General features: G+C 49.3%; 1 protein-coding gene and 1 pseudogene across 2 annotated transcripts in view; one reads left to right on the top strand and one right to left on the bottom strand.

Annotated features, from left to right (window-relative positions):
- Positions 1 to 458: 458 nt before the first annotated feature.
- NR2F1 (nuclear receptor subfamily 2, group F, member 1) lies at positions 459 to 11,239 on the bottom strand. Its single transcript, XM_012644783.1, has 3 exons — positions 9,058 to 11,239; positions 6,110 to 6,637; positions 459 to 967 (listed from the first exon to the last, which is right to left on the bottom strand). The coding sequence occupies exons 1-3, from the start codon at positions 9,515 to 9,517 to the stop codon at positions 687 to 689; spliced, it is 1,269 nt and encodes a 422-aa protein (XP_012500237.1). The 5' UTR covers positions 9,518 to 11,239; the 3' UTR covers positions 459 to 686.
- Positions 11,240 to 12,680: 1,441 nt separating this feature from the next.
- Positions 12,681 to 27,097, top strand: part of LOC105810735 — a 17,644-nt pseudogene continuing 3,227 nt past the window's right edge. The window contains exon 1 of the transcript XR_001137514.1: positions 12,681 to 13,766. The product of XR_001137514.1 is annotated as an uncharacterized LOC105810735 (transcript). The remainder of the gene's footprint in view (positions 13,767 to 27,097) is intronic.

Below are 27,097 nucleotides of genomic sequence, written 5' to 3'. Positions count from 1 at the left end.
CATTATAAGAAGCAAAGGGTTATATCAAAAATTATTAGTATAGAATGACAGGAAATCTGGTTTGGAACCAGAAAAAAATACAAAACAGATATAGATACATAGACACAGGACAATTTTTATAATTATCTGGAAAATGTTATTTTCCCCTAACTCTCGTTTCCTTTTTCTTTATGCGCATACGATGTTTAAATTTTACAAAAAATGAAAATAAAGACTAGTATTTTACAAAATGAATAACAATGTTTGGTGTGTGTGTTTCTACATAGGATTCAGTCCACTTCCATATGTGTTGTTTTCTGTACAGAATATATCCACGTCCGTCCACAATAAATCCTGGAAGGTCCATTAGTCTCCTTCTGTTTTATTAAAATTCTCATGGTCCTCTCTTCCAAAAATTTTTTTTTCTTTTTCTCACCAGACACAAGGTCCTTTTTTTTTCTCCTTTTTTCTCCCCCCCACTTTCCAGAGTGCTCACAGATCTGATCCTAAGATTCTCTTTTTCCCATGCTTTGCAGCTCCGGTTGCATTTCTGCAGAGTGGGCTGCTCCTGTACCGGCCCTCCTACCCCCCTCCTGGCCTGCCTGGCCCGCCGCACCTCCCGGTGTCCCCGCGGCTTTGGAGTCCTTGGCCCAGGCCGGTCCTCTGAGTCTCTAGGGGGACAGGGGCTGGTGGAAAGCGCCCAAGGTCTAGGAGCACTGGATGGACATGTAAGGCCAGTTGAAGCTGCTCCCAGACAGTAACATATCGCGGATGAGAGTTTCGATGGGGGTTTTACCTACCAAACGGACGAAGAAGAGCTGCTCGATGACTGAGGAGGACACGGTGCGCAGCGAGGGCAATCGCAGCAGCAGTTTGCCGAAGCGGCTGGGCTGGTTGGGATACTGGCTCCTCACGTACTCCTCCAGCGCACACTGCGACTTTTCCTGCAGGCTCTCGATGTGGGCGGCATCCGACAGGCCACAGGCGTCTGCCGAACAGCCACAGGAGGAAGAGACAGGGAAAGGGGGCACATGGTTAGGCCGGCAAGCAGCAAAGGCCCAAACAAGCCATATCTATCTATCTATCTATCTATCTATCTATCTATCTATCTATCTATCCATCCATCCATCCATCCATCCATCTATATATATATATTTTTTTTTTTAAGGAGAAAAGGAAAAAGAAAAAATAGAAGAAAAAAGAAAAGAAACCCTCTCTTCCATACCTCCCTACTTCCTTCTTCACCATTCCCCTCTCCCAGCCCCCAATACAAATAAAAATAAATCAAACCCCCACCAGGCCTAGGGGAACTGGGGAGAGAAGCACACACATGTAGATGTCGAAACCTCTCTACTTCTTTTGTTTTTCCTCTTTCACCTTTGGATTAAATAATGTACAATGCTGGAACTATGTTTGCTGTGCATAGCAACCTGTCCTCCGCCTGCAGGGGAGCATCTTTCTGGCTGTGCTCATTAAAGGCGGGACTTTTGCCCCTTTTGCCCCTGATTTGGGAGTGTTCAGGGCTCCTGAAGAAATATGCAGCCTGGAGGCAGTTCTTAAAGCATTCTTGGAGTCCGCTTTTAAACCCAAACGACCCCCGACCAGAAACCTCAAGGAGAACCTAGATTGTGTAGTGAACAAACACATGGGAGGGGGTAAGGAATCATGGACTGGCAATGCCTGGAATCAGATCAAGCCCATGCTTTAGCAATATAGGATTTGAGATTCACTATCTATGCAAGCAAGGACTCGGCAGCAAATCCTTGGTGAGGGTGTACACTTCTATCTGTGCCTTAGATCAAGTAATTGAAAATTGGTCACATCTCTGTAAGCTGTATAATAATCAGGAGGAATATGACTCAGTTACTCCAGGCTTCGAAAAGGAGACATCTTCAGCGATCAGACACAAAGCTGGGCTACAGGCAGCAGCTGCTGCTGCTTCAGAACTGGGGAGACAGGGAGTTGAGGGGGGAATTGGGGAGGATAGGCTTTCTGTGGCAGGACCAAGGGAGAAAAAGGCACCTCCACACAATAACAGCATCTCAAAATCTGTGTGCTTATCTCACATCAACCAAGGTGCTTCTTGGTATCCTAAAAATATTTCAGGACTACAGATTACACTATATCAACTAACTAGAGGCAAGCAAACGGAGAAGGTGGAATCAGAGGAATGGAGTAAAGTCTTCCTCTCCTAGTGCAAATGCCCATGTTGTTTCTTATATTAATAATAAATATTTAAAAACCAGGAAGATCACAGAGGAGCCCTCAGCCAGTCAGGAGGTTGACTAAAGATCAAAGGCAGAGTTTGCTAATATATAGATCTGGGAAGAAATTCATGCATGGCAATGCCCCCAAAAGGACACCGTATAATTATGAATGGGCAAGTGTGACCCTAAGAAGACACAACGAATGATTCAAAGCCAAACCTGTGTCTGCTGAGTTTCTGAGCTGTATGTCCTTATATTTCAAGAACTGAGATTTACAAAGCATCCTAACACCTTCATCTACAAGGCTATGGCCTCGAGCAAAAATACAAATAAAACTAGCGATAATTCACGAACTTCTGAGGCAAGTCCCCTTTGACCTCAGATACAGATTAGATTCCTCTCAGATGTCTAATTACTCCAGCCAGCCAGTTGGGTACATCCACACTGGCCTGGCTTGGGAAGCCAGTGAGATTTTATGGTTAGCAGGGCCAGGGCAGGAACTTTTTGGGGCTTTGCTTCTTAGAGAGGAGACTCTGAAGTCTGGCCTTGGCCCTGCTTGCTAACCTGGTTGAATGACCATGATGGGGACCCATATTTACATATAGCTTGCTTTACATGCATTATCAGTCCATTGTGCTATAAATCACTCTCAGTCCCAGACAATGCAATAGGAAAAGGCCCCTCTGTTACCCCAGCAGATTTTTTTAAAAGATCCATATGTCCTCTCAGGACAGTAAAATATTTATCTGATATTTACGATTAAGGTCCCCAGAGTGCAAGGTCACTTCCTGACTCCCAGATAGGCCACTCTAAGAGAGAGCAGCCCAGGAAAGGCCTGCTTGGGCCCTGTGCTGGCCACTTCCATTTCTGTCCCCTTTTGGAGTCAGGATGCCTATAGCTGGGCCAGCCTGCCAGGTACCAGCCAGCCAGCTCTGTGGCCTCTCTCCGGCAGGAGACCTAGTTTTCTGGCCTGGCTTCTCACTCTGAGTATTCACTCACCCTCTTGTAACAGGCTCCCCCCAACTGTGGACAGAAGGTATAAGCTCTCAGATCAACTGGGGGGCTCTGGTGACAAAGCTAGGTGACCAGGGGTTATAATGCAGTATGTATTTATGCTCCTTGAGTTATACCCCAGATAAAAAAATGAGGCAGAATATACAAAATCCATGTCTCACTTTTTATACTGTAGTGTCAATGTGGGTACTCTCAATATTTCTTCTACAGTATATGCAAAAGAAATTATGTAAATAAATAACCATTACTGCTCAGGCCCTCCTGGCTTAGCCTTTGTAGTACACAGAATGTATTTCATGTTGTGCATTCAGAAGAGTTTAGTGTTCAGGAAATATAGATGTAATCAGCTGCCATAACTAGAAATCAAAGTTATTATTGTGCTGAAAATGGATTTATTGTATTTATGTTAACTAGATGGCTCCTTTCAGAGAAGGTCTCATTTATTTCAAGGAATATTTAGGTATACGAATTAATGAATTTTTTTTTAAAGTAAGTTCAGGTCATGACCTAGTCCTTGGATGCTGTCCAGAATATTAAGGATTAAACATACCATCCGGAGGCCAAATGTGAAAACCACCACGGGGGACCCCTGTGCCAGCTTCAAATACTTAGCCAGAGCAAACCACGTTGGACAATATGTCTAAAACTGTCTTTTCCATCATTCAAAGTTTGCTTAAAAGTTGGATGACTTTGAGAAGGCTTCCCATGAATTCCCTTCTGGCTAGCAATCAAAACAAGTTTAGTCAAAAGTGGAAATGTGTTGCATGGAGGAGGGGGGCTGAATTACTACTGACAGCTCTATTTCCATTTTCAGATTTTCTGCTTGCAATTTTCCAACAAAATAATGTTATTGTTCACTTCTAGGCACCCCTTTGCACATTGAAGACTTGGTTCAAGAAAGTTCTTTGGAAAACTTTTTAAAGGAATACTTTTCATAGGAATGTTTTAGGATCAGAAGTTAAAAGAAAAGCATGAATAATTCCACAATGTTTCTGCAGCCTGACACAGTCCTCACCTCTCTCTGGGAAAGGGCACGAGATTAGCAAAGTCAAGGGGGTTCAAAGAACCTTAGGGGGAACAAGGAAAAGGGAGGGGAGACCTTCCTTGAGAAGTCCTCTGTCCAGCTCCAAGTCACATTTCTGCTTCAAGACACCTCACTGGATGAGATTTTAAAACCCCAGCTTCCCTGACACTGGCTTGCTTCCTGATGAATTTGGCTAAAGAGCTGGGTAGTAGAGAGCCAGCCAGGCCCCAGGCCTGCCAGAGCTAAAGCAGCCTGGTTGCTGCTTCCCAGGCTCTTTGTCACTTTTGAAAAACACGTTTCCATCAAGAAGACTTATTAAGATAAAATGCATTCAAACACCAAGGAGGCTATTCAATAAATCTTCCATTTGTTTTAAGGTTTGCACTTTATCCTCTTGCAAAGAATAACTCCCTCTCTCACTAGCAGACATGCATTTGCACTGAAAGTAAAAGGGGGGCAGTCCAAGTCCATGGCTCTGGCCACCCTGCATACAAATGAGATGCTCTTGTCTAAATAAATTATCTGCTGTTCAGATCGATATTAATACTACATTTGCTACATTACAATATTGTGCAAATTTAAGAGTCATTTTAATACAATGTAAATACGATTCTTCACGCATGAAAGCCAAGAAATATTGATAGATTATACCATTGCTTACTGTTCAACAAGGCCTTGGGAAAGGAATTTTGCCATCTCTGCTCAAGAATGGTTTTAATTTGGCCTTTGGAGGGTCTGGCTCTAGGATAGATTTATTAGGATGGTTTATTTGTTCTCCAAATGGAGGAATTAAAAACAATAGTGCCAATAATAGTAGTAAAACTGCAGCTAACCCTACTCACAGTGGGCAGGGCCCAAGACTGGGTCTAAGCAGCTCTGTTTCTCACTAGCGTCCTTTCTGGCTTTGTTTATATTTCCCCCCATTACCTGCTGTCCCGGGTGTTTATATGTTTCCCTCTTGCAGGTTACAATAATAAAAGGCCGGCAGTGTTCTCAGAGGCTCAGACCAGAGCCCTTCAAAGGCAACGTTAATGCACTTTCCTGGAAGTTAATTTGAACCATCTATCATAAGAGAAATTGTTAACATGCATGTTACCACTGCCTACACTTAATTTGATGTATTTTAAGGCACTCTGTTAAATTTTCAATGTTCATATGTTTTGCATAGCTATGAAATTTATCTCCAGGCCGGGAATCCTCCCATACTTGAGGGTTCTACAGTATTGCTTTTGTTTTTTATCTTTCTTGTTTAGATCGAATCCGTTTTTTACGACCCTCAATAACCTCAGCAACTGCAAACATGAATGGTTTCCGATAAGGGAAAATCAGGCAGCAATAAAGGGGGATTATTTATGATTTATTTGTGCGTATTCTTCTCTTTCCACCTCTCTCTGTGTCTCTCTGTGTCGGGAAACTCGTCCCGGGAGCGTGCCACACAGGGTAAGAAGCCACATTCCCACGTTCTCTTCCTTCCCTCTCCTCCCCCAGAAACGCTGAGCTCTGGCTCACACATACACACACCGCGCACACACACACACCTCACACGCGCGCAGCCAGACGGATCCACGGCACCGCCTCCCCCTCTCCTCAGACACACACCCTCCGCCGCGGCCCCACGCGGGGGTCCAGGCGACTAGGCCCGGCCGCCCGCCGTCCGCACCCGCGCCGCCTCGGCTCCCGCACTGCCGCGCTCCCAAGATGGCAGCGGCGCGGCCGGCCAAGTCCCCGCGCGGGGGCCGCAGAACAGGGTCAGGCCCAGTGGCCGGCGAGGACCCAGCCCCGTGCCGCGCTTGGCGGCGCAGGAAACGCTGGAGGCCAGGCCCGGGCGGCCCGGGGCCTGCGCTCGCTCCGGCGCGGCCTGCCCTCCCCGCGACCGCAGCCTCACCTGACGTGAACAGCACGATGGCTTTGAGGCAGCTGTACTCGGCTGAGTCGACGTGCAGCGCCTTGAGCTTCTCCACCTGCTCCTGGAAGATGCGGATGTGGTCCATGAAGGCCACGACGCGGTCGGCGGACATGGGCGAGGCGTGCAGGCCGGCGGCGGCCAGCAGCGGCGCCACGTGCAGCGGCATAGAGCACTGGGCCGCGTTGAGCACGAACAGCTCGCTCCAGGTGAGGCGTAGCAGGGACACCTGGTCGGTGATCTGCAGATCCGGGAAGAAGGGGATGTTGCGGGCCCACTCGACGGCGCTGAAGAGCAGGCGTGCGGCCAGCTCGCAGATGTTCTCGATGCCCATGATGTTGTTGGGCTGCATGCACTGGCTGCCGTAGCGCGACGTAGGGTAGGGCTCGGCGCGCAGCAGCAGCGAGATGTAGCCGGACAGGTAGCAGTGGCCGTTGAGGGGGTCCCCATTGGTGAGTGCGTACTGGCCTGGATTGGGCTGGGTTGGAGGCATTCTTCCTCGCTGAACCGCTGACAAAAAGAAAGAGAGAAAAGAGGCAATGTGCATCCAGGGGGCTTGCGAACATCGCTGCGCCGTAGCGCACCCAACACAATGCAGAAACTCTTCCCTCAGCCACACGCGCCCCGCGCATCTTCTCTGGCTCGCTCTCACTCACAGCCCACACCCGGAGGAGATCTGGGGTGAGGCCCTCCAGCTCCACAGCTCGATGTGTCCAGTCATCGCCTGAGCCCCTGGCCACCTCACCCCCGCCAGAACTAGGCCTGACTTCACGGCCCCCAGCCCGGTAAGGCTACAGAAGTGCCACCCAAACCTTCGGCCACCAAGAAGGAAAACACAGATAAATGAAACCCCACTCACCCTTCCAGAATGAACAAATCAGGGTTAAAAAAAAAAAAAGGGGGGCCAAACCGGAGAAAGGTTGTGGTTCTAGGCAAATGCCTAGCGGCCTTTTCATTTGAAAACAAGCTGCGTTTTGCTCATAAAATGTTTCCATATTCTCTTAAAATGCTATAGAATTATCCTTAAAATAGATATAAGTAACATAACCTACTAACCACTTACAACTTTTGAGTAGAGAACAAGTATCTTGCACCCCTCCCCTCTCCCCTCCTCCCCATCGCCCCACACAAAGTTCTCACTATTAGAAACAACAGAAAATTGAAAATTTTCAAGAAAAAAAGTTGAACTTACAGTAGCCAAACATTATTGAAAAAAGTGGGAAATAAAATTAATGTCTGTCCTGCGCGGTGCCACTGCAACCTGCAGCCAGCTTTTGCCCAGTGAATGCACGAGCTTTCAACTGCAAAAACACTGGATTCATTAACCATCTGAATGCAAAACGTAAGCATGCTTTGAGTTCTTAAAGCTGACCAAAGTTTTTTTTAAAAATGTGTATGTTTTACTTCAACAGTGCCAGCGTTTTAAATTGCCATGTAAACAAAGACAACTTTAGGAAAAGTTAGGGCTACTGAACTCTCCCCCAACAAATTAATATAGATATGTCCATGTCCATGTAGCTGCCTTATTTAAGGTTATGCACTATTTTCTTAAGTTTGCTTTGATTCTAATTTTATGCAAGTTCCAGTGCAATTTAAGCTCTTGAAACATAATGGCTAGAATACTTTTTTCTAATTATAGTTTTGAACTTGGCAGTTATTTTTCAATTAAGTGAGAGCACAATTCAAAGTTTTTTTCTCTTTTTTCAGATGCCTACAAAATCTCCCTGGAGCCAGAAATGAAGTCGTCATATTTGCCTGCTCCTTGAGATCTGTAGGAATTCAATTTCTTTTCTCGTGGCATATAAAATATAATTTTAAAGTCAATTACAAGAAGGAGTAATCTGCAGTCTGCAAAATTGACTGGTTTGATAATTTGACTATAAGACATCTTTAATGATTGTCAGGAGATAAACTTTAACTGTAAACGGCTAAATATATTTATAAGAAAAGTACTGTATCTCTTGCTACATGAACATGAAGCTTATCCAAATACAACATCAAAAGTTGTGTTTTAAAAAAAACAAACCCATACAACACAGGGATTAAATGATGTGGAAGCTCATGCCAGCTGCAGTCTATGCATTATGGCCAAATCAGAAGGATTGGTAAATGCCGTTGTAAATTGTAATTTGTATGCAGTATTTAAGCAGAGGGTGGAGTTTGATGAAGAAATAAAACGAGTATCATGCTTTAAAAAAAATGACACAACTATGAAAGCACAGTTCAGTCACAAACTTTCCTTTCAAAGTAGAGGGGTGAAAACAAGGCCACAGCTCTGGAGGAGGCGGCCCCAGCTCCGTGAAGAGAAGAGGGAACCAGTGAACGGGCCAGAAGCCCCCCTTCCCCCCTAATTAGACCTACAAGTGCAATAAATCTCACTCCTCTTTTTCCAAGCTAAGCTTCCAAAAGGATGATGGCAGCAATGAATCTATGGTTCAGGGTACTCCAGCCCCCAGCCCTCCCCCATTCTAAATAAAGGGTATGAAGAGGTGGAGGGAAAAGTGGAATGAAAAAACAGAGAAACAGAGTTTTCTGGGGAAATAAGCACCCCTCCCCAAGTTCATGCCAGCACAGCCCCAAGCATCCTCACGCACACGCGGGAAAGAGACAACACACACCAAGCACATCCAAGACAGAGGAAAGGAGGGGATTTTAAGCCACAGCTCACGATCCCAGGGACACAATCCTGAGCAGGCAGCGGGCGGGGTGGAGGAGCCAGGGAGAGGAGCGCAGGCCGGGAGGGGGAGGCAGCGGCAGCGAGCTGGAGGGGGGGGACGCTGGGGGAGGAAGGCAGCAGGGATAAGGGAAGCTGGGACAGCCCGGGACCACGGGAGCCCCAGCCCCACACAGCAGCCACCCCAGCGAGAGGGAAAGAAAGAGCCAGGGAGGCGGGCAAAGCGCGGGGAGAGAAGCAGAGAAGAAATATTCACCTTCCCGCCTCATGCCCACTTTGAGGCACTTCTTGAGGCGGCAGTATTGGCACTGGTTGCGGTGGTGCTGGTCGATGGGACAGTTCCTGTTGGCACGGCATGTGTAAGTTAAGTTCCTGCGGACGCTCCTCTTGAAGAAACTTTTGCAGCCCTCGCAGGTGAATTGGCCGTAGTGCTTGCCGCTCGACTTGTCCCCGCACACCACGCACTCGATGTGCTGCTGGCTCTGGCCCGAACCGGGCGGGCCCTGGCCCTTGTCCCCCGCCGTGCCGGGGGTGGCGGGCGCTCCGGGCTGGCCCGGGGTCTGCGGCGTGTGCGGCGCGCCCGAGCCCGCCTGCTGCTGCTGCTCGCCGGCGCCACCGCCGCCGCGGGCCGCCTGCGCTGCGGGGTTGGGGCCGCCGGGGTTGCCCCCGGCCACGTCGTCCTGCGGATCTCGCCAGCTGCTAACTACCATTGCCATATCTTTGGGCCCGGGGAGCGCTGGGGGGAGCCGAGCTGCTCGCCGAGGGCCGCGGGGCGCGCGGGCGCGCTGGGAGGGGAAGGGGAAGGGGAAGGGGAAGGGGGGAGGGGGAGGGGGCGGGGGGCCCGCCGGGCGCCCCGGGGTCGCAGGAGCCGAGCCCGACTCGGGCACCGGCCGCTGCCTCCGCCGCAGCCGCCGCTGCCGCCGCTACTGCCTTGGCCGCCCCGCTGCTGCTGCGCGCCCGCCCGCCCTGCTGGCGTTTTGTTGTGGTTCCTGCTGTTTTCTTTCTCTCTTTTTGCAGCCCCCCCAGGCTCTCAGGCTCCCCCCCAACACCCCTGCTCCCCTCGCCCGCTCCCCCCGCTCTCCGTTCCTGGGGGGGCCGCGCTCTCCTTCCCCCCCTCCCCACCCCCCGGCGAGCAAGCTCCCTTCTCTCGCTTTTTTCTTCTTCCCCAAGTTGCAAAATCAGAAATGGCACAGGCGGCAGCCGGGAGCGGCGCGGGGCGCAGCGCCGGGGGCGGCGGGCATGGGCCACGGCGCGCGCACACACTCGCCCTCCGCCTCGCCCGCACCCCCGCGCACACACACACTCGCACACACACTCGCTCACCCGCGCCGGGCGCCCGCCCGCCCGCCGGCCGCTCGGGCTACGCGCAGCGCGCGGGCTGAGCCGACATAGAGGAAGCCGGCGAGGGTGGAGGCGGCGGCGGCGGCGGCGGCGGTGGAGGAGGAGGTCGCGGCTGCAGGCGCCTCTGGAGCTGCCGCCTCAGCTGCTGCGGCGAGCGCCGCTGGAGGAGCCCGGGCCCGGGCCGGAGTCCGAACAGGAGTCGGGGCCGCAGCCGGAGCCCGAGCGGAGGCCGGGGCCGCCCGCGCCGCCGCCGCTGTCCTGGCGGGAGCCCTCGCCGGGCTCGGGAGTGCGGGGAGCGCGGTGAGCGGAGCAGGGCGCTGGGCGAGGCTGCCGGCGGCGATCAGGGCGCGCGGGTGTCGGGGGGCCAGGTCCAGGGCCGGACGCAGCCAGCCATTCAGGAAGACAGCGCTGGAGAGCGGGAGGCAGCCGGCGAGGAAGATCACACACTTTGCTCTTTTTGTTGTGCGGGTGGCGCCGGGCTCTCGCTGCCTTCTTCTTTCGGGAGGTGACGGAAGGGGGAGAAAAATACGGGATAATTCACGCCAGCGACGAATTCACAGCGAAATAGAAAAAATAAAAATCAGAAGGAAATAATTGCCAAAAAAAAAAAAAAAAGGAAAAAGAAAAAGCGAGAGAGACATCCAAAGTAGGTCGAATAAATAATCCTCTTCTTTTCCTCTTTCTTGCTCCTTCTTCTGCTTCTTCTGCTATAACACACAGAGCTAGTTAAAAAAACCCTGGAGATCGCCCAAAAATGTTCTTTTTTTAGTATTTTAAATAAGTGCTCTTCAGCCGGGAACCAACACCCTCCCTCCAAAAAAAATCATATATGTATAAAATAACGATAAGAAGAATACGAAGGGGGTGCCTCCTCCTCCTCCTCCTCCTTTTTTTTTCTTTAAGTTTAGCCCTCTCTCTTCTGCAGGAATGGAGTAAAAGAGACAAGGAGGAGGGAGAAAAAGGAGAGAAAGAGGGAGAAGGGGAAAACAACTAGTAGAATATGTAAGAAAAGAGAGAGAGGAGAGAGAAGAGAGGGAGAGAGAAGAGAGGGAGAGAGAGAAGAGAGAGAAGAGAGGAGGGAGAGGGGGGAGAAAGAGAGGAGAGAGGAGAGAGAGAGACAGAGAGAGAGAGAGAGAGAGAGAAGAGAGAGAGAGAGAGAGAGAGAGAGAGAGACCCAAAAATTGAATGCGTTTAAACGGGAGGACTCGCAGAGCAATGTTTCCGAAAGGGGGATCTGCGCGAATGTCTGTATATAGTGAACTTTGACACTACTATTGAAACTGACACGTTTCTATGGAGATCGCTGCCTTATATGGAGCTCGTGTCAAGGAGCCAAGAGAAGGGCTGCTGGCAACTGATAATCAAAGGCGACTGACTGGTCAGAGCCCTGAATCGGGGGGAGAGAAAATGGGAGGCTAAGGTTAGCCAAGCCTCCTGCACGCCATTGGTTGGAGAGCCCCTCCCCCTCCTCTTTTTCTTTCTTTCTTTCCCCCCCCCCTCCCTCTCAGCTACCTACAGACTGGGATGGCTTGGGGAGGAGGAGAGAAAGTGAGGGAGGGGGGTGTGCTTCTGACAAGCGCAATTTACATTGAGATCGCTCTGCGCTGCTATTTACTCTGAGACCTGATTAGTATGGGTCGTCTATGGTCACACACACACACACACACACACACACACGCGCGCGCACACACACACACACCAGAGGGGGAAGGGATGACGAGAGGGAGAATGCCTTTCGGTGGGCGAAAAGAGAATTAGAAGGAAATTATTTTGATTTCTTCTGAAAAGTTTTTAAAATTAGATTTTATGAGCGCGAAGGGTGCAATTGAAAATGTTTGGAAAAGATTTTAATGGGAATAAAACCCTCACCATTTTAACGATTCGTGAAATATACTGGGTTTGGACTGTTTTCTTCGTTCACATATAAGCATAATCCAAGTCTGGATTCGGCTCATTTTGTATTCTTTTTAGAAACAAGATAGGGTGTCCCTGTTTTTTTGATCCAAAGTATATCTTGGTTTTAAAGGTTTAATCACGACAAAGCACACTCCTGGAATTTGCAGCTATTCCATCTGAATCAATGATTCCTATTCATCTCAGAGATTTTAAAAATAAACTTTCCAATCAATCCGATTTTTCCTTCTTCATTTTTTTGTCATCCCCAGGCTGTTCCAAACTCCAAACAATGCTTCAATAATTATTAATAAAACAGTAGTAAGTCCTCATATTGTTGCGCGGGGGGAGGTGATTAGTGTGGCCAAGTCGGTCCCAGGAAAAGAGCAAACGACCGAGAAGATGGAGAAGGGGAGAGGTGGGGGTGAGAGAGAGAAGAAGAGAAGAAGGGGGGGAGGAGGAGGATGGAGAGAGGGAGAGAGGAAGGGAGGGGGGAGAGGGAGGAGAGGGGAGGAGGGAGGGAGAGAGAGAGAGAGAGGGAGACCCTGATTCCCGAAGGTGATTGGTCGCGGGAGGAGGGGCGAGCCGGAGGAGCGGGTCCCGCCGCGGGGCCTGCAGGAATCGCTGGCTCCGGCTGCCACCTAGCGGACGGGAGCCGCTCCCGGGCGGCGCACTGCCGCGTCCCTCCTCCCCTCCCCGCAGGCAGCCTGTGCCTTTTCTCCAAACGAAGACAGCACTTTGAAAATTCTTTCAATGGATTTTTTTTCCTTGAAAGATCGTACTGGGGGAAAATGATACTTCTATTAGTTACATATTCTCCAATCGCATCCTCGCACCCCCCTCGTTTTAAGATCGCTCCCCTAGGCAGGCTCAGGCTGGCGCTGAGCGGCGCGGAGTGACAAAGCCTCCGCTGCCGCCGCCGGGGGTGGGAGCCGCGCTCTCCCGCCCGCTGCTCGACTCCGGAGGGCGTAAAAGTTTGTCTCAGCTCGAGCACTCCTAGCTCCAACAGGCCCTCAGGGAAAGGTGGAAGTAAATGGCCACGCTGTATTGACAGAGGTAGGGTTTGTTTTTTAATACTCGTTCTCACTTTAAGTCTCACCAGGGAGGGGTTTGGGAAGCACTGAATGTTTGGGGTACGTTTCGCGCTTCCCGGTGTCTCCAGCCTACATGTCGGGAGTCGGCGACCGCTTAGTGACGAGCGAGAATTTTAAAGAGCAGAATAAAGGGTTTCCCGAGCCTGCCCCACAGCCCCTCCAGCTCGAATAATGGAGAGACTGTCAATGCACTTCGCGAGCGGTGGCCCATTGTACGCAGCTGGTGGAGAGGAGGCGACTGGGGGGTGGCAGGAGCTCCTTACCCTCGCCTCTCTGCCCAGATAAACGCGCAAATGCGCTCGCATCTTCTGGTCAATTAAAAGGTGAAACGAACACAATTAAAATAGACCGAAAGAAAGAAAGAAAAGAAAGTCTTTCTATATTCAGATTCTAAATTTTATTTCCCATCCAGTCAGAGGCAGGGAGTTGAGGGGCAGAAGAAGCAGGCAGAGAGAGGCAGACAGGGAGAGAGAAAGAGAACTCGGAGAGAGATGGAGGGAGTGGAGAGGAGGCGAGTGCGAACGCCAGGGAACCGGAGGGCCGCTGGACGCCAGGTCCGCCGGCCCGACCGCCCTCGGACCCTGGTCAGTGCGTCGTGGGCACCAGAACGGGACTCGGCCAAATCCTGCCCCATCAGGCAAGTAACGCAATGATTATCGTTTCTTTTGAACTTGGGGTTGGTAATGTGGGCAGGCCGGGAGTCTTGGCTTGCAAGGCCTCCGCAGGCCGGGGCTGGAGTAGAGGCAGCTAAGGCGGTAGGAGAACTTTCCGCGGGGCTGCTCAGGACTGCTCCCCCCGGCCTCCGTCCTGCTGCGGCGCGAAGGCCAAGAGCGCGGCCGCCGCGCCTCCCTGGAGATGAGGATCCTGCCAGCGGAGCAGCAGTCCAAATTCAAAAGAGGCTCCCCCCACCCTCATCCGCTATTCCCTAAATCCCCCCAGCTGGAAATGGCTGCGGGGGCGAGGGACTGGCAACCGCGGACCCGCACTTTCAGCACCCGCCGGGCCATCTCTGCTGGTGCCGAGCCCGAGCCGCGGTGGAGCCGGCTGCAGAGTCTGGCCCGGCTGGCCCTGGTGCCCGCGCCTTGCCTGGCTTGGGCCAGGACCAAGGGAGCTCAGCGCTGCCGCCCACCTGCGGGTGCAGTTTGTAACGCGATCCCCTAACGTAACGCGATCGATGGCTGCCTGTCTGATGTGGGCGATACTGTCAGCGGATTAAAAGGCACACCAAGCCGCTCTCCTGAGCCGAGAACCGGCGGCGGCGGCCAGAGAGCAAGGGCATCCGCAGCCTAGCAGCGTAGCAGCCGAGCCAGACTCCTTGCGCCGCGGCAAGCGGGCTGGGGGCGGGGAGGGGGTCGCCTCCCAGGGGTGGGGACAGAGGGTGTGTGTGTGAAAGGAAGAGGCTCAATTAAAACCAACAAGAGCGCTTTCCTCCGCGCTGGGCAGAGGCGCGCGTTTGCGTCAGAGGGCGAGCGGGGCGGGCGCGCGGGGCGGGCGCGGAGGGCGGGGGAGCCAACGCTGGGGACCGCACCCCGGGGCTGGGTGGGCTCGGGAAAGAGGCAGCCTTGCCCAGCTGGGCTGGCCCGAGGTCAGGCTCTGCGGGCGAGGGCAAGGCAAGGCGGGAAGACTAACAGAGTCTGCCCGGGAGCGGCAGCGCCCACGCATCCTCACTGTGGGCTCTTCGAGCCCCCGCCGAGCTTTCAAACTTGAAAGAGGCTCCTGGGATCCGGGGTGACCCGGGGGCGGGGGCGGGGAGTCGGGCCCTAGAGGCCTCAGGCGAAGCTGCGGGCTCCTCCGGAAGGAAGGAGGAGGGTGCAGTCCGGGGCCCTGGTCCTAGGGGTGGGGGTGGGAAGCTGGTGGTGGTGGTGCCTGGAGCAGCAGAAGCCCTGGGCTTTTCAGGGGAGAGGAACGGCTCGCGCTCCTGTGGGGCATATGTGCCAACTTTCTGTCTCGAGCGGGGGCGGGGAAAAACCGAGGCTTTTCAAGGAAGGCGCTGTCCCCTTCTGGGACTTGTCCGGCCCGGGCAGTACTTAGAGCTCAGTTTCTCTTCCGGACCCTGTGCTCCCTGACCGCTTGCACACTCACAGGGCACCCCGCTTGTGCTCACAGCCCTTCCTCCAGCAAAATGGCTTCCGTAGAGGCACTGAGGGTTCAGCCCAGTTCCTGGGGAGCCCTTTCTTTCTCTCTTCAAGGCTGTCGTTTGATACCGGTCCTACTTGGTACCCTTGTTCAGGGCCTAATGCGACCCACGTTCAACCAGGAAATATCGATATCTGTTGTTGCTGGGCAGGGTACCCAACAGAAAAGTGATATTTTTCCAAAGCACCTAGGTCCCCAAACTATGAAATCCTACACACAGGGCCATGGCTCAGCTGCAAGAGCAGAAAACGCAGTTACAATTTGCACCCTTCTTTCACCCATCCTCTTCTTCAGATCTCTCTCCCTCCCTTCTCTTCTCAGGCTCTTCACCCCGGAACTTTAAACCGAAACTGGACGTGTTTCTTGGCCCCAGGTGCTGTGGCCCTTGCCTCAGCATCCTACCCAAGGCCACCAGCCAGGCCTGCCGGGCTCACCCGGGCTTGGCCCTCTCCAGAGTCACTCTGTCCTGGTTAGGAAGGGCCTGCCCTGTGGCGTCTTCTCTGCCTGCCTGGTCCCCACAGACGTGTTCAATGCACACGAGGTGTCCAGTGTGGTTTCCCCACAGGGCGAAGAGAAGGTACCCCTCTGCTTGGGGAAAAGAATTAGGTTGTTCGCTTACAATACCCCTTTTGGGCTACAAGCATCAAGGCTCAGCGTTAATTACCTTTTAAAAGATCTACCACACAACGCTTGATCTCTCCCAGCCGGACACCAGTAAATAGTTGTGATCTCGTGGGAAAAGGAGAGCAGCAGAAATTTGTGGCTACACGTATAACGTTGCCTCGTGTTCAGAGTCCGGATCTAAGCGGACTTTCTAGCCGATTAACATCCTCCGCCCCGCCCCAATATCATTCTCACTAGAAGGCTGAAACACTCTTCACTAATTCTATGGCCTTTTTTATATTGGTATTTTGTTTTCCTGAAAGTCATTCATTTTGGCTTTTTGGTAAGTCACACTGAACAAAGGTGGACTTGTAAAAACATTTTCTAAATCTAGTTCCAGAGCCATGGGACCCTACAAATGACCAGATATGTGTAAAAATTCTCTTTTATGCCTCTTCCTTACCCCAAAATCGTTTAAAACGGTATTACTCTGCTTAGAGAGACTGCAGAACAGAAATAACCCTGTTTTTATCAAGCCCATCTGGAGAGATGAACATGCCTGCAATCATTGGTAGAAAGGTCAGTGCCTCTGATCTTGCTGCAGACCTTTCCCAAAGAGCTTATTTTAAAGGTGCCGAATCAATTAGTCTCCCCTGGCATGAGATTAAGGCCAGAAGGAACGTAGTTGAAGATGTGTTTAAAATTGTCTTGTACAGATCTTTTGGAGGAAATGGTATAGAGAAGCACAAGAATTCCCACCTAATGTTTTGTGATTATTAAAAACCAAAACCAAAATAAACAAAAACTCCAGCTTAATCTCAGAAATATCTTCTCTACCCCCAACATTAAACTCAGTCTGTATTGTGGCTGCACAGCTGTAAAAAGTTCTACCTTTGTAAACATAAAAACAAGGTGAACAGGCCAAGTTAAGAGTCAGGCTTCTGCTGGACTGCCTACTCTTAGCTTGCTCGTGTAGTTGAACCATGGACCCAGCAGGCTCCAGGGCTTACTCTAGCCCAGGCATTTCTTCTTTGTCACCTTTGGGTCAAAATGCTCAGAGATAAGTCCTTTACCTTAGTAATCGGTTTAGTTTTCTATCTCAAACCCACCATTTAAAGCATTTGTTTTGGAAAAAAGAGATAAGGGAAGAACTTCCCTTTCTGCCTGGGCCCAGGAGTAGCAGCTGTGGGAAGATGGCAGGAGAGCGGGCACTGACCTTTGGATGCAAATCAAGCCTTTTTAGAGGAGAAAAAGTGGCAATCATTCCTAGCACACCAGTGAAGCCAGAGCCAAATATTTACTTTTTGTAAAAATAAAGTCTTAGCTACCTGAATGCATTTATGCTATGCAAAAAGAAAGAACTGGACTTTTTTTTTATTATAAAACATTTATTTTAAATGTCCAACTTGAGTAAAGAATAACTGCATGGCTATTCTTCCTGGGGAAAATGGGTTTGGTTTGGATGAAATTTGAAGTTTTGAACTGAGTTTGAAGGTTGGTAGAGCACCCTGACAATACAGTCAACTGCACTATATAATCATTTCCCTTAATAGTTACCTGTCAGAGTAACCTATTTCTTTTAGTACTGGATTAACCCGTCAGAAGTAGATCTGAGTTGGACATTTCACTGACTAAAGACTGCTCAAATATGTTTGTCTTTAATGTCACTTTCTTCACTGTCTATGAGATAAACTAGTGGAAAAGTATTGGCTCCAAAAGCCAGCATATCTGTTGGTGTTACCAGTCACACTGCAATCATATTTACCTATCAGAAGGTTGATCTGAATAATAAACCTAACATTCCCTTCTAAACTGTCAGTGGAAAGATATGTTTATTACAGTGTCCTCCAACACTGAGCAGAGAGGGGATTTAGGTAAAGTTTGAATGAAAAAGAATGAGCATAGTACACCACTGATAAAAGCCACATGGAGCAGTAAATAATTATTCTCTTTGTTATGGTATGTATATTTTATTTACCCATTTCAGAGATGGAAAATAAACCTAGCCCATATCCAGGAGGAGTTAATAAAGTATTCCAAATGCATGGTCTAACAAAACTCAGGGATAGTTCTGTGTTTTATTGTTAACCCCTTGCATGAAATCTTCTGAAGCTGAAAAGAGAAAGGAAAAAGCTTTTGTGTTAGTTGATCCTTGGCTATTCTAGGGCTCAGGTTGGTGTGAAAGGGACGAGGAGGTCACTTGAAATCTCCTTTTATCTACTCTTATTTTCTCTCTGGATCAGCAACTTTGAATGGACATCATCTAATCGCTCTTAATGGAAAGAAACTATGGGAGCAACAAAAATGCTTTTACTCCAGAAGTGAATACATGCATGCAGACAGCTAGCTGAGCTTGCATAGAACTGAATCCCTGCACACATGTGCTTAGAGATTTTTCAGGTTGCGTGAGTGTATATGTAAATGTTTCCCATACATTCTGTGGGGGGTTAATTGGGTGGGTTATTTTTCCTGTACACTTAAGAATGCACACATATTTACATTACAATTCTCTAGCAAGTCCAGGTGATTCTTTCACCTGATTCTTCCTTCAGCTTTTTTATGTTCTCATTCTCTGGGCATATTTAAGTTCTGGGAGAAAAAAAACAACAACAAATAATTGAGAACACAATGGGCAGCCTTTTAGAGAAGTCATCTTATTTCCTTTCTGTTTTCAACTGGAAGTCATACTGATAGGAGAATTTCTCTTGGGGGGGGGCAGAGAGTGTGTGACAGGTGGGAGGTAATGGGGTAAGACAAGACCTTTACTTTCAATATCTTCCCAAGATTTTTTTCCTTTTTGGTGTTGCTTGAAATTAAATTGGTTAAAACACAATAAATAAGTGGAAAACAAGAGCCTGACATTAGTCTATATAAAAGTTTTTCATGTTCCCAAATCATCGAAGCTGAGCAATTAATTATAATTTGTTTTGAAATTAGAATTATTTTAGTAAGTCTCATAAATTGGTTAAAATATCCAAGTTGTCTTCCTTAGGCATTGTTATAGTATTTACTTCAAAAAGGGAAACACCCATAACGGTATTAAATATGAATAGTTATCCAAAAAAGGACATTTGATTTCTAGGACTGAAAGCTCTGGGCTTTACCTCCTAAGAAGTGGATGCCGCCTCCCCATCCCATGTTCTTCTAAGTAAAATTCACATTGCTCCCAGAGCTTGGGACATTTTAATGTAAATTCCTTTAAGGGAATACTCGGTTACCAGGGCTACAAGTTCTCATCTCAACCTGCCAGCCTCCCTGCCCCTGGCTCCAGATCGCAGAGACCCTTGGCTGTCAGGGGCTGGGACCGTGAGCTTCCCCCCCGCTCCCCGCCCCAGTTCCCCCAGGCTGCCAGAGACCTCAGTTCCTAAGTTCGAGGTTGGATGGGGGAGGATTAATCCCTCTTTAACTCCTCTCCTTCCCGCCCTCAATTCTGAACCCCAACGGATACGTTTCCCTGGGTTGCCTGGTGAATAGGAGTGCAGGAGCCGCCCTGTCCAATAAAGATTAAATTAAGTAGAAGAATTCCAGGCGCTGGATATTTGGAAGCTCCGGCGGGGCGTCAAACCGACGTTTAACACATTTTTTCCACTCACTGTGCACAAATCCTGGACCTGTTGGGCTTAACTTTAGAAAGGAAGGAAAAAAGGAAAAGATAAGAAAAGAAGGAAAGGAAAAAGAAAAAAAAGCAAAGAAAGTCACCGACAGAAGCCCCAGTTTCAAGAGGGAAGCTGGCTTTACGCTCGGAGCGGCTGAGGCAGAAGCAGGGCTTTCTGACCTTTCCAGTCTTTTCTTTCTCCGAATCACTCCGAGACCTGGAGGCTTCCTCTGTCTCTCCCCCGCCCCAGGGCTGAAGAACTTTTCTGTTTTGGTGGTTTGATTCTACGTACGTTTTATCCCTTAGGGACAGTGTGGGGGCCTAGGGTCATGACTGGGTGTGCAGGGAAAAGACATGTTCAGAACCCAGTCACCACCTCTGTGGTGACTTTTTTTTTTTTTTTTAAATAAGGTTTTGGTGGCACGACCTGAGTAGTTTTCTTCGGTTACTGCCCAGCAGGAGAAACAATGATTTTCTCTGTTGGCGTTCAGCGCATTGGACACTGACCTTGAAGCTGAGGCCCCGGCCGGCTCCAGCTCTCCCGAGAGTCATCCCGGCCCTAAAATATCGGCTGCTCACTCCCACCTGCTCCTCTAGTCCCCGGACAAAGGCCGAGGGGCAAAAGGCAAGTCCCTTCATGGCAAAGGCTTGCCCATACAAACATAACACTGAATAAATTAACCTCAAACCAGCTAGTTGGGGTGTAGTAGTTTAGCAGGACTAATTGCAGACAATGGAGCTGAAATGACTTTTCCAATTAGCTGCTGGTTGGAGTTTAGTTGGAGGAACTGTCAGCTCCAACGATGGGTAATTGCTTTATTGCTCACAAAACTATCATCTATTTAGAACATATGTGCTAATTACTCTGGATGGGCGTCGAAAAAGAGACCATAAATCTAATAGCACTTAAAAAAGTCTATGGTGCTTGTAAGCAACCCCAGTCTCTTGCACATTCTCTCCTGCTCAGGTTGGCATGATAGATGGTTGTCTTTCAGGAATGCGAAGGGTTTGGACTGAAGGCACGGACAGAATGCTCTGGTCAAATCGCGTGCTGGAGAGCGAGGGTACCGTGGGTGCTGTGCTGATGAGATAAATCACTGTCATCAAAACCAGTGCCCTCTTTAGCTGGGCACTTTTCATTTTCGCAAAAGATTACTTTAGAAATCTTTTAATTGGATTATGCTAGGAAATTAATCTCCTTTAGCCTTGGCTAAATTTATTGTGGCCACTGATGAGAGGAAAGCCCTGTAACTGTAGTCAGGGCCATGTCCCCTTGTTCCCTCTTTTCCTCAGCCCTCCAAGGTCTCCCAGCTGCGTGCGACAGTCGTGCTCCATGTGCTCGGGAGTGAGAAAGGGTGGAAAGATACATCTGGGCGAGGCCGCAGAGGTCCGCAGTCAATCCTCTTTGTCCTAAACGCCACCTTTCTGTCCCAGATTCCCTAGCTTCACACCCAGCTTCCCCACAGCACCACGCCTTTATCCACAAGGAGATCTGGGGGCCTGTTACCAGGGAAGGAGGCTGGAATGGCTGGAAGAGGAAGTGGGATGTGTCGGGGGAGGGCTGCCAGACAAACTCACTAGTTTGCCCTCTCCCTCTGCACCCCCTTCTGGGACTTCGTCTGGGAGATGGAGTCTTGAGAACACTCTCCATTCTACCTCTCTGCGCAAAAACGCACAGCTCGCTCTTGGATTGCTTTCTAGCACAACTCTGGAGACACTTCCCCTTCAGGTGCGCAGAACTTGAGGTCGGGGGTCTAGGGCCTTCGGTACTCCTCCTGACTCCTCTAACACCAGCGCATTGTGGGAGGCGGCGACCTCCCTTCCAGCCTCGTTTCCAGAGCGGTCAGCCTAGTCCAGCGCTACTTTAGCAGTTGCGGGAAGCTGAGAATCTGGCCCCGCTGGCTGCGCCTCTCAGCGGGAGATAACAACATCTGCCTGAAACGGGATACCTACTTTTGCAGCTCAATTTAGCTCTTAATAGCAGCCCTCTGAGGTGTGGTTAATTGATGGGGATAAAGGCGTAATGACTTGACGGGGAGACACCAATGATCCTTTAATATACTCTTAAAAGAACAAATACCACCCCAAACACCGGCGAGTCATTGCTCAGGAGGGGGCAAAGGCAAAGATGTGGCGGCTGGAAAAGCGGCACCAGTGCTGTTTGTACCTGGAGGCGTAGGTGCGGCGTGATCTCTGGCAGGGTCCGGGCACCTGACAGCCGCCAAGGCGCACAGCTCAGATTGGCAGGGGGTTGTGCCTGCGGGGAGCAGGGAGGGACCAGGAGCGAAGCAAGCTCGGGCTGACAGGTGACCAGGCCGACAGGCGGGGAGGAGCCGGGAGCCCGGGAGGATGCGTCCCCTCCCTGGGCTCTGCCACTTTATCAGCCCTTCCCCTTCGCTGGGTTGGATGCCACAAGCCGGGCGCCTCCTCTCACCACCTTTCCGGGCTAGAGCAACCCCTTATCCAGCGCGAGGAAAATGGCCAAGTGGCCGTGCTGGGCGTTGGTAACTCAGGAGTTCAGCTGCCGGGACAACCTTAGGCCCTAGCGCCAGGACAGAGAGGCACGCGCCTGTGTGTGTGAGTGTGCGCGCGCGCTAGGGTAAACCGCTCTGAAATGCAGAGCTGGAGCACAGCAGCCCTAAGCACGTGGCCATATTTAGGCCAGGTCTGCCCAGAATCCTGGGGTAGTGTTATTGGCATTTACTTGCGCTGGAGCTGGGTCCCACCACCGGGTCAGAGCAGCCCCTGCGCACCATCCACCCAGATCTCCTCTCACTGTTTTCTCCTTGACACCTTCCGGTTCCTTTACCTGATTTCCCTTTGCTCAATTCTGGCTGAGTGTCTAGAGAGTCAAAGGAATGTTTTACTCGGCGCAAGCACCGAACTTGGTTTCACACAAGCGCTAAAATGAAAAAAAAAAAAAATTAATCAGATCTCCTTTTCTGTTTGCAAAGGGGAACTCCCTCCGGGTGTGGACAGTGTTCCTAGCAGGCTTTGCAAGTCTCCTGTTTTACAGTTTGGAGAAGGATAACCTTGATGCTTCAGGTTTAAGCTCCCTCTGGAAGCGGAAGGAGAAATGACTCCAATCACCGTCCGTATTTTATTGCATTGAGAGATCGCAGGTGTTTAGGCTGCAGCTATTGTCTGCCTTCCTCCCTGAGCCCACATAAGAGGGATGAAAGAGCCCAAGAAACTTAGTTTCCCCAACCCTCTCGCGGATGAGGGCGGTGAAGTTTCGGAATCAAGGATTTGAAGAAATGCAGTTGAGTCCCAGCTCGCAGTGTGCCAGTCTCGGTGTGGTTCCGTCCTTCCACTGATACTGTCTAACCTCCTCCAGTGTGGTTCTGCCCTCTGTGGATCTCTAGGAAATCAAGATTCACTGTCGCTTAGCCGTCCAGGTCCCGACTCCTCCGCAGCACTAGCCAGGGGGGACCATGAGCTGGGCTCCAAGGTCGTGGCCTGGTCCTCGGGCACCTCATAGCCAGAAACAAGGCCCCGGGTCCAGATCTATTCCCCGGCCAACGATTCCCGCTCAGAAGCTTCCCACACGGGGTGGAGTCCGTGACTTGGCGGCAGGCACCCGCTGCTGAAGGCACCCGAGGCTTTTCTGAAGGCCGGATGCCTTTGGGCCATCGGGGTCCTGAGGTGCCTGTGGCGGCCACAGGCGTTGCAGGCCCCCAGGGCGGCCCTGGCGCATCTGCCACTCTAGTCTGGGCCCTTTCTCTCGTGTGTCTCCTCACATCCCTCACCCCACAAGGGTCCTCCCCTGAGTACGAATTCTCCATTCTGCGAACCTGGATCCCACGTAGGGTCCCCTCTCACTCCTGCCCCGCCCCGGGCTCGGGTACCCCGACCCTGAGCGCAGCCACCCCGGGAACAGCCCCCGGAAGCGAGGCCCACATCCGGGCACGGAGCCTAGCGCGGGGTTGGCTGCGGGCGCTCGACGCAAGTGCGGCGCCCCTCTCGGCGGAGGGGCCCGGGCCTCAGGGTCGGCGCGCTGGGACGTCGTCCGAAGGCTAGAGGCAGTGCTCTCCCAGGCGCTGAAGGCCCTCAGTCCCCGAGCGGGCCATGATGGCAAAGCCCCCGGCCTGCGCGGGAGATTCGAGAAGGAAGCCAGGCCCGACCGGGGGGTGGCGCACGCTTTCCGAACCCCGGGCCCGCGCTCTGGCCCGCGATGGCTGTTGGCGCCCCCTCGGGTCGGCGCTGCGAACCTCTTAGGGATGGGCCTCGAGGGAGTGTGAGCCAGTCCCCCGCCAACCTTTTAAGGTTCAGGGATCCATCGTCAAACGAAGCGGCTTTTGCAAGTCTTCCCCATCGCACCTCTTTCCCCCGCTGGCTAGGGCGCTGAGCCTTGCAGCCCTCTGGGCGGTTTGCCCTGCCTTAAGCAGCCAGTCCTCTTCAGGTTTGGGCAGGAAGAAAGGCCTGGGGTACGGTTGGGGAGCCTCAAACACAATTTTCTCTTTTAAGAAGGAACTTGGTTTAAGAAGCTGGAAAGTCAGTGGGAGTTTACTTCGTGGCCTTTGGCGTTTAAAAAAACCCATCCATCTATAAGTCTGGAACTGCACAGAGAAACTGTTGTATAGTTCATTAAAGAGATCTTGGGAGACCCTCTCTCAAGAGTTTTTCCAGAGATTGCTTTATAATCTCTCAATTTGGAGAGTTGGTATGTACCGCGCCGTTAGTCTACCGAGTAGTGTATTCCTTCAGACAGGGATTGAGAAACGGAAATACCACCACCCTCCAGCCAAACTGTTGTGGGAACTGATTGCAGGGGAGCTGGTGCTCCAGATGTTGCACTAGAGGCGCTGCAAGTGTGAGCAGGTAATATGGAGAAGAGTGACATTGTTAACAGAAAGCTTCTAATTAACAATGACTTCATTTGATTGGAAGGATGAAAAAAGCTTTTTAAATCAATCCAGATTCACTGGCCTAAACTCAGCCAATTTATGAATATGGAGCTGGACTGGGGTCTGCTTTCTTTCAAAGATGTCATCTTAGAGGTAATAGCATAGGTGAAGTCATTTGGTTACACTGTGGAAACTTTTATAGTGCCTTCCTTAGGAATTTAATTCAGTGCCTCTTCATTTTATTAGGAACAGACTGACTCCATCAACTGTGCTCTCCCCGTTTAGAGGCAGGACTGCTTGAAGCAATTAGGTTCACCAATTAGCATAGTTTTACTGACCTCCGCAGCAGCAGCACCACCGCTCCTTAGATTATCCATTTCTTCAAAGTCAGGGAAAAGCTGGAGCACAACATGCTTCCCAGGTGTCCAGTTTGGGGAAATAAGCCCACGAGCAGGGTAGCACAGCAGTACAAAAAGCTTTCTAATAGTCCCCAAGTGTCTGTTTCAGCAACTTTGGTGGATTTTCTGATTCTGGATCCTGTGAGATCTCCTTCCTTTGGCATAGCCTTTAAAGCCTTGTACTTTGGCAGAATTGCTTTTAAGAAAGTGTATTTTCTCACTTCTCTTCTGTCCTCCTGTATGCCAACGATGTTGTGGAAAATTTTAGACGCACTCCTTGAAACCCTGTTAGGTGGCAAGGTAAGGCTCAGGTATGTGTGCGTGCCTCAAAACTTACTAGAGGCCAGGGTGGATATGGGGAGATAAGTCATTGATTTTCCTAACTTTGAAGGTGTACCTGAAAGGCTATCTTGCAATCTCTTCACTGTAAGCTCTATCAGCTGGTGGCCAACATCTTTAGTAAGAACTTGTCACTGTCAGGGATAGTTAAGGGATTAAATTTACATGTCTATTGTTCTTCTCTTTCTCCCCTAAAATATATATTTCTGTGAAAGATTTCACTAGATTAAATTGCTGACAGTTCATCAGTAGCAGCAACAATGTAATTCCCCTAACCTTATTAAATCAATAAGTACTAGATCCATACATTGTATTAAAAATGCGTCGGCATATGCAGGAATTGTGATCATATGGCCATGGACCTCAGAATTGAAGATGCCCCTCAAAAATTGACTAGTTAGTATTTATTTAATCTGTGATTAGATATTCTAGAGTTTTAACATTTCAAGGACCATTGTGACAAGTTTTTTTGTTCTTGAAAAATCCTTTTATTTTACTAAGTCCCCACATTTAACTGTGAAAATGATGCATGCATTTAACAATAATAATACACTGTGACTTTTATAGTTTTTGTCATTAATTTTTATCTAGGGAATATACTTCCACTTAGAATGTATTACTCTAGTAAGACATACTCAGGTGCATACATTTCTATATAAGCATAAATAAATTTTGATGCGTAGGATTTTGTGTAAGTATAAATAAATATACTTTGTGTGAAGATACTGCTGTACATTGATTATAACAGTTTATTTTTAAAAAGGAAACCACATTTAATTTTACTTTCAGCACTGTCAACTGTAAGTCAAAGAACTATTTATCATTTTAAAATAAGTTATTCCTTTATAATCTGATTTGCTTGTTGGAATTTACGCCACAAGAGGTAAAATTAAAATTTTCCAGTCTTTAAAGTTAACACAGCACTGAGAAAGTTACGTATATCTTGAATTTTATGTGTGAAGAAATACCTCAAATGTGGTTTACCAGGAACTGTTCAGTAGGTAAATTTACAGTTAGTCCCTACTGAAAACAGGGAATGTGTATAACACCTGGAAGTTGGATGGAAAAAGTAATATTTACTCTAGCCAGATATTTGACCATACTGATTAACGATGCTAATTATTTAAAAACATTCATCCCTTATTGATGTTAGCCAGCATGCATGGTACTGAATTCTGAAGATATAGTCATTGGCCCTTGGGTTCACCACACTGTGGAAGAAAAATCTTTATTTGATGAAATAGGCAATCAACTGAAATCTATCCTCTTTAAATAAACTGATTCCTCAGTATTTTCCCAGTGTTGGTGTAAGTTGTTGTCTGTGATGTCCCCCAGGGCTCTTTCCTCTGCTCTCTGATTTGGTATATAAAAGCAACTCTGAATGATGGATTACTGTGTCATTGCAGCCTGCGAAGGATTAATTTGTTTCATTGATTTCTCTTTAGGCAGATTGCCAGAATTTGCTGCTTCCCACCTTTCCTCAAGACTTCTAGAAGTAATAGACAGTAATAGCTTAAGACAAATCAGCTCCTTCTTGTAAAAATAGAATCAAGAAACTGAGTCCTAGGAAAACTGTGGCAAACTTTTTTATTGGCATACTGGGGGAGCAATTAATAGGCTACTTTATTTGCTTTAGAAATATTTTTAATTGAATAATTTCCTTGAATTGGTGACATACTACACATCGTATTAATAGATCTTAAGTAAGCATTTATAATGTTTGTTCCATATAAATTTTCCCTAATTCATAAGGATCCTGTTTAACTCAGGGGAAAAAATGTGTTGTCTATGTGATTGACAAATCCTTTTCTTTTCATGCCATATGCTGGGATCAAATAAAATATGAATATAACTTTAAGTCAATTTACCTATATTTTTTATAGGATTACTTGACCTAAAGAATTTTTAGAAACTTTGGACAGGGACTGAGAGTATGAGAGCATGGAAATAGAATTGCTTAAAGAAAAAAAAATACCTTTTTCTGATTAAAAAAGAATCTACTCATAAGAGAGAATTTGCAAAAATTTAATTAATATTTTCTCTAAAGCTT

The sequence above is a fragment of the Propithecus coquereli genome, unplaced genomic scaffold (assembly GCF_000956105.1).
Source record: "Propithecus coquereli isolate 6110/MARCELLA unplaced genomic scaffold, Pcoq_1.0 Scaffold22, whole genome shotgun sequence".
Classification (NCBI taxonomy): Eukaryota; Metazoa; Chordata; class Mammalia; order Primates; family Indriidae; genus Propithecus; species Propithecus coquereli.
Note: the sequence above shows the minus strand (reverse complement) of the source record. Positions and strands in the feature narration are given on the sequence as shown.

Bases quoted from the DNA above. Each gene is read 5' to 3' on its own strand.
- NR2F1 (XM_012644783.1), bottom strand. From the start codon at position 9,517: ATGGCAATGGTAGTTAGCAGCTGGCGAGATCCGCAGGACGACGTGGCC. The intron at 6,638-9,057 runs GTGAATATTTCT...TCTTTTTGTCAG, and splicing joins AGTGGGCATGAGGCGGGAAG to CGGTTCAGCGAGGAAGAATG. The intron at 968-6,109 runs GTGAGGCTGCGG...GCTGTTCGGCAG, and splicing joins CATCGTGCTGTTCACGTCAG to ACGCCTGTGGCCTGTCGGAT.